Genomic DNA, 10,331 nt, shown 5'->3' with positions numbered 1-10,331 from the left:
TAGTTTTCCTGTGCATTGGCATGGCTTGTTCCTGCACTCTCAGTAAGGCTTCCTTAAAGTATAGCCAGCTCTCCTGGACTCTTCTCCCCCTCCATCTGGTTTCCCAGGGGATCCTGCCCCTGAGTTCTCTGAGTGAGTTTGAAGCTTGCATTTCTGAAGTCCAGTGTCCTTACTCTGCTGCTCTCCATCTTTCCTTTCCTCAGGAACCTGAACTCTATCAACTCACAGTCACTGCTGCCCAAGTTGCCATCCGCTGCTACATTTCTCACCAATTCTTCCCTGTTTGTGAGCAGTTGGTCAAGAAGAACACGGCCCCTAGTTGGCCACTCCAGCATTTGCACCAGGAAGGTGTCCCCAATAATCTCCAAAATCTTCCTGGATTGCCTGTGCACTGCTGTATTGCCCTCCCAGCAAATGTCAGGGTGATTGAAGTCCCCCATGAGAACCAGGGCCTGTGATCAGGAAATTTCCACTAGCTGTTTGAAGAAAGCTTGCCTCTGAAGATGATCTTCCCTCTCTTTGTCAGTTGTATCTCATCTCTTCCCAGCAATTTTTCTTAGAAGAACATCCCATGGTCAAAGAAGCCAAAGCCCTGCTGGCAACACCACCTGCACAGCCAGGTGTTGATCTGCAGGATGCTCCTGCTCCTGCCCAGGCCCTTTTCCTTGACTGGAACGATTGACAAGAACACAACCTGAGCCCCAAACCTGCTCAGTCTTGCACCCAGAGCCCTGTAGTCACTTTTGATATGCTCAGGGTCTCCCTTGGCAATATCTTTCATGCCCACATGGATAAGCAGAATGGGGTAGTAGACAGCTGGATGAGCCTCAGTAGTCCCTCCATGACATCTCAGATCTGGGCTCTGGGCAAGCAGCAGACCTCCTGAGACAACAGGTTAGGTCAGCAGATGGCTACCTCCGTCTCCCACAGAAGGGAGTCTCCAACCACCACCACCCATTGCTTCTTCTTGGTGGTAGTAGTCTCAATCCTTCCCACCTTGGTGAGGCCTGGCCTGTCTTCCTCCACCAATGGAACTCTGCTCCTCCCTAACAGCAGAGGCTGTTCCCTGAGAGTTTGCAGTTGTAAAAATACTCTCTCAAAGAAGCAGTTTTTTCAACTACTTGCTGAGCAACTACCAGATTCATGTGGAGAGTGCTTTTGGGTGCCTCAGCGCATGGTGGAGGATGCTGGGGGTGCACCTCGATACCAGTGAGCAGTTCTTATCTTGGACTGTATGTTGCACAACATCTGTGAGGTCAGGAACAAGTCTCTCTCAGAGGCCAGGGCAGTGAAGGCCCAGAGGCTTGCCAGCCAGTACAGGGTCCCAGAAGCTAAGTCATAAGTATTATAATTATCAGTGTTCTCATGAGGGAAGGCCTTTGTGATCAAAGCTTGTCACTGCTAGAAGTAGGAGTGGAAGGTAGGCATAACTGTGGAAAACCCAGATAATTCAAAGGACAACTCCTTTATTTTTAATCTAAAAGAACTGTTTATTGAACATCTTAAACATTGAAGCACTGTGTGCTGCACTCTTGAAACAAACTACTTTTCAAACTGGGGGTGAAGTTTCTGGGGACTTGTATGTTAGCTGGAAAAAGGAAGTCAGGGAAGGAAAGTTCAGGTGTGCTCCCTGAACATAATCCAAAAGGTACCCTGCCCTACCAAACTGGCAAATTATGTTCCTGTGGAGAGGAAAAGGTGCAGTAGGATAGAGTGGCAGGTCAACATGCTTCTCCATCAAATGATGGAATCAAAGGGGCTTATGATCCTACTCCATGCTGCTATTCCCTGAGAACTACTCGAGACCTGTAAGATCAAGGGTGCTGTTCCTCTGGGAAAGGCAGTGACTCAAAGCTCCTTTCCATGCTGTGGAAGGGGCTCTGGGGTTCTACAGTGATTGTTTGGCAGGACTGACTGAGAGAGAGGGGAGGGGGACTTATCTCAGTATGGCTGAGATGGCGGGGGAAGTTTGGGAATAAAAAGAAGGGTCTGGAACTGGAAGATTTGGATGAGAGGGCAGAAGCTGTTTATGACAAAAAGGTACATCACAGGGATAGTTGAGTGGGGTGTTGGCACTTCAGTGGGAAGCTCTGACTGATGCTAAGGGTGGGTAGGCCTGAGCTTGTGATTGGTGCTGCTATCCCATGGCCAGTGAAGAGTACTGTAGAGAATAGGCCTGGGCATGGACAGCAAAACAGAACATGGGTTGGGTACTCTCTATCTTCTACACCTGTAGGAACATCTGTGGGTGCAAGTGCTGACCCTGTAACGACAAACAAACAAAGAGTTGTTAAGCTTGTGTGATTTGATGATGTCAACAAAAAAAAAAAGTTCTTGCTTTCAATTTCTGGGGCCTCTTCACATTTACTGTACGATTCCAAGATCATACGCTAACCCCTAGGCTCCTGCTGTCCATCTGTGATACCCTGAGTACATGGGCTACTTTGGGTGACCACAGGACGCAGGGCCTTCTGGAAAAGGTGCTCCTTCCTTGGGCTGCTGCAGGACTCTTTCATGTAAATTACATGGGTGGTTATGGTAGGTCTCTAAACTCCAATTTTCCTATCTCCTCAGTTTGCAGGTCACCCTGAGTTTTGCTGATGTGACCCTTCAGAAGGCAATATTTTACAGTTAGGGTGGCCAAAATCTGGAACCAACTTCCCAGGGAAGTGGTCCTCGCTCCTACCTTGGGCATATTCAAGAGGAGGTTGGACAATCACCTGTCTGGGGTCTTGTGAACCCAGCATTCATTCCTGCCTGTGGCAGGGGGTCAGGTTAGATGATCTGTTCAGGTCCCTCCTGACCCTAGCTACTATGAAACTATGACCCTCCTCTCTGTTTTAAGTGCCAGACAACAGCAGACAGACATAGCAACACTTTGCAGTTTACAGTATCCTAACAATGGACAAGGCAGTATTGCTTCCTGATCTTGCCTCCTGTAAGGGTGCAGCACATTACAATAGCTATACTCTTGGTTGCTCTACAGGAGTGGTGTTAAAGATACAGCCACATCATCCAGTCCCCAGTGCTAGCCCCACTTAAGGCTAGTCTGGGACTCTTCCCCAACATGCTGGATCCAGCACCTGCTCTGGCCAGATTGGGACTGCATTGCATGCAGCAATCACTCCAGCTGGTCTAAGACCTGCACTGTATGCAGCATCTACAGACCTGCTAGAGTGGGCATCACATGTGGCTTATGTCCCAATTGGGCAGGAGCAGGTACAACATGTGATGTACTCCCAGACTGGCTGGAACAAGCACTTCCGGCACTAGATCCAGCATGCAGAGTGGGAGTGGGGTCATAAAAGAGTGGGGAAGCAGAGCTCTATTACTTGGAGAGGCTATGAAATCTCTATCCTTGGAAGTTCAAAAGTAGGTTAGACAAACATTTTTTGGAATGGTTTAGGCAGGAATGATCCACGCTTGAACAGAGGGCTGGACTAGATAAGTTGAACTACATTTTCCTATGATTCTAATGATTGAATAGACATCCCACTGGCTTCAGCTGTGTGCTATAAAACTGTAATGCATCCAGGTCCATTGTTGCCTCCCTTCCTTAAAGTAGCCTGCAACTGTCTGTAGAATTGGCCAGGACGGAAGGGGACATTTTCTGCTAGTTTTCCTGTGTGGCTGTTTGTGATTTCTACAGTTCTAATTTATGGAAGAGGTCAAATTGCAGAAAAACCTGACATGGGGAAGGGCAAGTTCAGTAGGATTACTTATGGCCTCTTGAGTGAGCACCCACATTAACAAATGCCTCGTCTCTCTTAAGCCTGGCTGCTTGGCTTCTGCTTCCCTGCAGCAGTAGGTACAAACTATTTTTTGGCTAAGGTCTTTGGTCTTTTGGCCTGGATTCCTTTCCCAGGTATGCTTTCAGATTCTCCAGGGCCTTGGGTTGCTGGATGGGGAAAGACAGTTGAAGGTTAGGGAGTCTATCATTTTGACAGCATTCCTTCGGTCAGTGAAGATGTGAAGAGGGGGTTGCAGGCAATGGGTGTTGGGAGAGAGGATTTGTGATGGTTCTGTCAGACAGAGATTAAAAATGAGACTGAACATACTTTCAGGGCATGGGCACCCCCAGACAGAGGATTGAAGGGATTTTAAAATGGTGGATAGGGGCAGTCCTGCTGGCAAATGACCTGTAGGGAGGAGGTAAAAGATATGCAAGAGAAGGATGCTTGGGAGTTGGTTGGCCAGTACTGGAGTAACAGATGGGGCAAGCAGTACACAAAATCTATGTCTGGCTCCTACCCTGTTGGGGTCAACCATCGACAATGGGTAATGTGGGGGCCCAGGTAGCACAGCTACCAGTTGTGGGAAGGGAGTGCTGAGCTGTCTGGTACCCTACCTGGAAGGGAGACTCAGGTGGGGGCAATGTAATTATATTTTAGTATACATTTCTGCACTAACTGAATCACCTACCAGTTGACTGAGAATCCTTCAACAGGCTCCTAATAGCCCTAGAAGAAGTTTCAAGGGTGTTCCCCACTGTTCTCCCCACAGTACGCCCCCTTCTCACTCCCACAGTGCATGAATGGGCACAAGGGCTGTAAGAAGCAGCTGTCGCTGATTTGATTTGGCAGCTGAATCTCTGTATCCAAATCGAATCAGGAGACCCTTTAACCTCTCTGAATTAAATCAGAACCCTCTGAATCGATTCAGGGAGATTCGATGATTCAGACATAGACACAGCTTTAAATGTTTTTTCTACATACCTCAAGGTACCAGCATGGGTTGTGAATGCTGCCATGTTGGGCAGATGGAGCGTCCCAAAGGAGCACGGCAGGGGGTCCCCAGTGTGCTCAGTGGCGGACCCAGAAGTGAACCAGAAGCAAGTCCAGTCCACTTTTGGGTCCACTGTGGAGCACGCAGGAGACCCCCCCCCGGCTTGGAGACTAGTGCCTCCTGGGTCTGAGGGGGGGCACCTGGGGTTCCCCCGTAGCTGATCGCTGAGCCAAGGGGTTGCCGGGGGGGGGAGGGGGGGGAGGGTTCCCCCCCCCCTTGTGCTCGGCAGCAGACCCAGAAGTGGACCAGAAGTACTTCTGGTCCACTTCCAGGTCTGCCATTGAGCACGCAGGGGGGACCCCACACTTCTGTGGGACTCTCTATCTGCTGCACCATCTCAGCATTTAAGAACCATGCCTGGTACTTCGAAGTATGTAGAAATAGCATTTAAAGCTGTGTCTGTGGCCGAATCGCTGATTCTCCAAATCAGCATCGAATCTTCAGATTCCTATTTGGCCAAATCAAAATCGGGACAGTGATCTGAATCAATTAATCGAATCACTGTCCCCCAATTTGGGCTGAATCTGAATTGAATATGGCTCATTTTGCACACCCCTAATGGGCACCCCATGGGCACCCTGACTCCAGATAAGATCACAGTAGGTTCTGGTTACCCTCTGCTGTCCTAAAGATCCCTAACAACACCCCACACACAAAATCGTTAGATACCAAATACCAGTGGACATTTGTTCTTCCACTCCCTCAGACCTTGCACAAATCATGGAGCAGGGTGCCTGTAGCATTTTCGAGATGAAGGACAGGTCTTAGTGATGCTACTGGAGTGTTGCTACTACTCACCAGTGGGTTCAGTGTCTGGCCATGCAGGCATTCCCTTCAAGCAGTTGGTCTCTGTGCACTGAAAGGATGACGGCAGGTATATCTCCTGCTTTGGTCCCAGGTCCATATCATCACTGTCATTACATGGCTCTAGGTCAACAGAGTTGATAATGAAGCAGGGCTCAATGGAGTCATTACTAGCTAGCATGCACAACAGCTCCTCATCGTATATGTATGTCATCTGACAAGGACCTGAAACATGGTAAAATCACAGGCTCTCTTATGCTGTGTCTTCAAAACCTTTGCCTTGGGGTGTATTGGTTATGCTTATGAGCTGCCACTTCTGCTGTGATCCATTCGTACATAGCCTGGGCCCAATGACTCACCCCTGAAGGACTGCTGGATGTTCTCCTCATTCCAGAGAGAAGGTCCATGCCCTCACTTGCCTACAATTTGTCGAGTAGTTCACAGATGCAGACATTTTTTAGTGCAGGTCATTTGTTCATGTGGTGGTTGAGCAGGTGTTTGAGCATCTTGCACTTAGGAAGTGGAGTTTCTGGGGTTGAAGTCCAGAAGATAATGGCAGCAGCCTTTGTACCAAGCTTTAAAAAGGCAGGTCATATGCAGGGCAAGGCTGGTGACCTCAGGGCACTGGAGCTGGGATTCAGTCACAGTACTTGCTCAAGAAGCCATAAATATCCTTGCTGAATTACCTCCTCCCATTCCATCAGTCAGGTTCCCCCCACCTGGAATAACTTGATCCCTTCCAACTCACCAATTCCACACCACATTCTAATTTGGAGAACAAATGTAATCTGAAGCACTTTGTAGTTGACCCTTGATGAAACAGGAACATTTTTATATGCCTTGGGCCAATTTATAGTATCAGTGTCATGCATCATTTGTTCCTGCCCATTCTATGGCACTTTTAAAATACTTGAAAGTGCTAGAAACATTACATCTGTCTATGTCTACATTTGAAAACCATTTAGTTTTTGAAGTGCAATTTGGATGAGAACAGCAATTATCTCTTTCAAATAATACTCTGCTGAATTCATTGCGAACTATTTCTAGCTGCTAGATATCGTTTCTCCCTATTCAGTTTGTGAATTTTAATAGCAAAACCTGCAGAAAAATGGTAGATGATAAAATGCATTTATTCCACAATAAATTTAAGAAACAGGAAGCACCATAGTTTGGCTAAAAAACAGCCAACCACTGAAGTATTAATAATTAAATCTGATGTAATGTGTCCAGTTAATCAACAGTTGTTGAGAATGAAGCAACAAGTTAAATCTTTCAAAACATGTACTATACCTGATCCAGGAAAATTCTGGCTAATGGGGCACAATCTGTAGATTTGAGGAATCGCACGACATCAGCCACACTCCAGTCCAGAGGATTACTGTCCAGCTGCAGCTTTTCTGCAACTTCAGCCTTTATTTCCTAATACAACACCCCCCGAACACCAAAGAGTTAAACAATTGTTACATTAAAAATGCCCAGTTCACAAATAATAAAAATAAACAATGTAGCAAGAAATAATAAATAATATTCCTAAGATAACTCTGAATTCCACAGTTAATGTAGCCTAGAGCAGGGTGTCAAACTCAAATGAGCTGGCAGGCCATATTCCCTGCCAACAGGCAGGGTGTGGGCCATGGCTAGGGGATGGGCCACCTGGCCCACAGGCTTTTTATCAGTAAGGGCTTTGCTGACTAGCTCTGCTCTTTGATTCCCAAAAATAGTAGAGCTTGAACATTTTGTGTGGCCAAGTAATTACATCTTTTCCATTCAGATGCAGAAGTCTTCCTACCTATCGATATTTCACAAAAAGCTAAGATGGCCATAACATTTTCCAAATTAATAGACTACCTGGCAGTCAGATTTGATGTCTAATTGCATTTATATATGAAATGATGAGATCACTATTAAGGTTTGGTATCAATCTGAGTTCAAGTATACCTTGCTTTTCAGTACATGTTGGAGATGGGAGTGAAACCCTGAAGAGTGTAAGTGACAATGTTTTAGGCCAGGGGTTGTCAACCAGGGGTACTTTGGAAGGCCCGGGGGGTATGTGGTGGCAAACCACTCTCCCCCACCCCCCACTCAATGATTGGCGGCTGGGGGGACCCCCTCCCCCTCTGCTCGTCTACCGGCTGGGGGACTCCCTGCTTGTCGACCAGCCGCTGGGGTACACCAACCAAAAAAGGTTGAAAACCCCTGTTTTAGGCAATGTGAAGAATGTATCCTTTTCCCCCATGTTTTAAATGGGTGCTGGTACAATCAAAAGATTCAAATTAACACAATTATAATTAAATGCATTGACTTCAAAAACAGAAGTTTTAATTTATACAGAAGATTCAGTGCAGACTGCATTTTAGATGATCTAGTGTGTTGCATTTGTGCAGTTGTAAAGTGACTCCTTGTCACATCATCAGAGTAGTGGGCTTTATTTTAAACATACTGCCTAAGTTTGTAGTCATTTTCATAGCAATTTCTGGAGATGCACAATCCTCTAGCACAGGGATGCTCAACCTGCAACCCACAAGCCAAATGCAGCCTGCAGAGCTATCAGATCTGGCCCGCGAGTCTCCCCACAGGTTAGGAAATTTAGTGGTGGGGGAGTGGTGGCCATCCTCTTCCCACAAAATTCCCAAACCCCAAACCCTGCACACTCGGTCAGAGCCAGGCTGCACCATCTTTTCCTTCAGGGCTGGGCCATGGCCCCTTCCCCCACGAGGCTAGGCCATGCTCCCTTTTACTCAATGGGCCTGGGTTGGGGCAGGCCATGTCCCCCTTCCCCCATGGTGCTGAACCACATCCCTTTTCCCCTGCTCCACAAGGCTAAGCCAGGTCCCCTTTTCCCAAGCCACATCCCATTTTCCCTCCAGTGGGGCTGGGTTGGGGCCATGTCACATCCCCTTCCCCCCACCACATGGCTGGGTTGTGGCTAAGCCATGCCCCTACCCCCATGGGGCTGAGCTATGTCCCCTTCATCCCCACCCAGCCAGGTCACATCCCTCCTCCTTCCCCCCAGGGCTGGGTGAAGCCCCCTTTCCCCTCTGCATGGCTGGGCTCAGGTCAGGCGGTTCTCCCCCACCCCCTTGCATAGTCGGAAGATGCCCGCTGTACTGGCCCCAGGCACTGGACTAGAATCACTATCTGGCCCATGGTTGGATCTGGCACTGCCCATGCTGCCTGCTGTGGGGAAAAAGGTTGAACAAACCAGTGTTTGTTTGTTTGTTATGTCTACTATTTAACTCTCACTAGAGCTGGCATTGCTGCTATCCCTTCTCTGCATAATACACAGAATGTCAATGTTTCCATGTAGCACTGGGACCACTGCAGATGTGCTCCTGCTATAAACTGGAAATTAAAAGGTAAATTTTAATAAGGACAAGAGGCAAAATTCAAGACAAACTGCCACCTTGAAGAAAGATCTGATTTAGCAACATTGCCCCCTTCCTGCAGCTGACAGGGACAAAGCCCTAAGAAGGGGAAAGGGATTTTTTACTTTTAGAACATACATTTGGTGAAGGGGGTTTATTTTCATCATCAGAGAAGGAAAAGGTTCGGAGCCTCCTTTTCTGTTTGTCTTGATCTTGAGCCAGAGAGTGGGACAGTTCACTCTGAGTGGGAGAGGATGACACAGATTTTTTCTCGGACACTTCCGATTCTTCAAGCAGTTCATCTTGCTGCTCAGAGGTGCTACCCTCACTCAAGGACTCTTCATCTACTTCATCCTGGTCATCATCTTCCTCTCCTGCACTGCCCTGAAAGGGAAGAAAAGACAGATGAAAGTTGAAGTGGGAAATCTGGCACCAACATACTATGATGGATTTTTATCTCCTAAAAATAACTGTCCAGCCACACAGGTTTAAAGGAGCTGGTAGCCTGCTATGCAGTCATATTCCAAAACTGATTTAAGAACACGTACAGTCGTTAGAAGTGCACCGACAACGATTTTCTTGGCCGATACTGATAGCCAATATTGGCCAATATTGATCCAATAACTGATTTTACAGGAACACAGCCAGGCAGCATGTAGAGCAGCTCCTTGCAGGTGAGTCTGTGGAGGGGAAGGGACATGGGGGAGAAAAGGGGTATGGGGGGGGCAGATCAAGGCTCCCACAGTGAGGGAGGGAGTGGGGCAGGGGCTGGTGGTGCTACCCAACCAGGGTGGTGAATGGAAATACGGGCCAGGGCAGGGAGCAGGACAAAACCATGGGCAGCTCATTCAGGGGATCACTGTCCTGGCACTTAAAAATGGTGGTGGGGGCACTTGAACTAAAGTTTGTCGAATGAGCTTTAGTTTAAGTGCCACCACCACCATTTTAAAGTATAGGGATGTTTTTAACTGGAGCCAAGCTGAGCAGGGCAAAGGTGGATGCAGGCTGCCTGCTGTAGGCTTGGGGCTCTCTGCCTTGCTGCCTGTGCCCTGGGGACCCTGCACAAGCCGTGCACCCTCTGCCCGCCTGGCAGTGGGAGGCACAACTCACCACCCCCACTGCTGCCAGGCAGGCAGAAGGCACATGGACAGCGTGGGATACCTGGGGCAAAAGCAGCATGGCAGAGAGCCCCAAGCCCGCAGCGACCAGCCTGCATCTGCCCCCCACACACACATATATACATCTGGAGGGGCACATGCCCCTCCATGTCTCCCCTGGAGGAGCTAGCTGCCTTTCATCCCTACCCCACCCAGCACCCCCTGGATGAGGTACCCACTGCTCTGTCTTGCTCCCAGCCCTGGGTCCAATTCACTGCCT

The 10,331-nt window shown here is 48.3% G+C and overlaps 1 protein-coding gene across 1 annotated transcript in view; it reads right to left on the bottom strand.

Moving 5' to 3' along the window:
- Nucleotides 1-1,465: 1,465 nt before the first annotated feature.
- Nucleotides 1,466-10,331, bottom strand: part of SFMBT1 (Scm like with four mbt domains 1) — a 107,009-nt gene continuing 98,143 nt past the window's right edge. Inside the window, exons 18-20 of the mRNA XM_059716060.1 lie at nucleotides 9,093-9,338; nucleotides 6,880-7,008; nucleotides 1,466-2,263 (exon numbers count right to left, since the gene is read on the bottom strand). Of these exons, the coding sequence (XP_059572043.1) occupies nucleotides 2,225-2,263; nucleotides 6,880-7,008; nucleotides 9,093-9,338 (414 nt within the window). The 3' untranslated portion in view covers nucleotides 1,466-2,224. The remainder of the gene's footprint in view (nucleotides 2,264-6,879; nucleotides 7,009-9,092; nucleotides 9,339-10,331) is intronic.

The sequence above is a fragment of the Alligator mississippiensis genome, chromosome 12, assembly GCF_030867095.1.
Source record: "Alligator mississippiensis isolate rAllMis1 chromosome 12, rAllMis1, whole genome shotgun sequence".
In the NCBI taxonomy this organism is placed as follows: Eukaryota; Metazoa; Chordata; order Crocodylia; family Alligatoridae; genus Alligator; species Alligator mississippiensis.
Note: the sequence above shows the minus strand (reverse complement) of the source record. Positions and strands in the feature narration are given on the sequence as shown.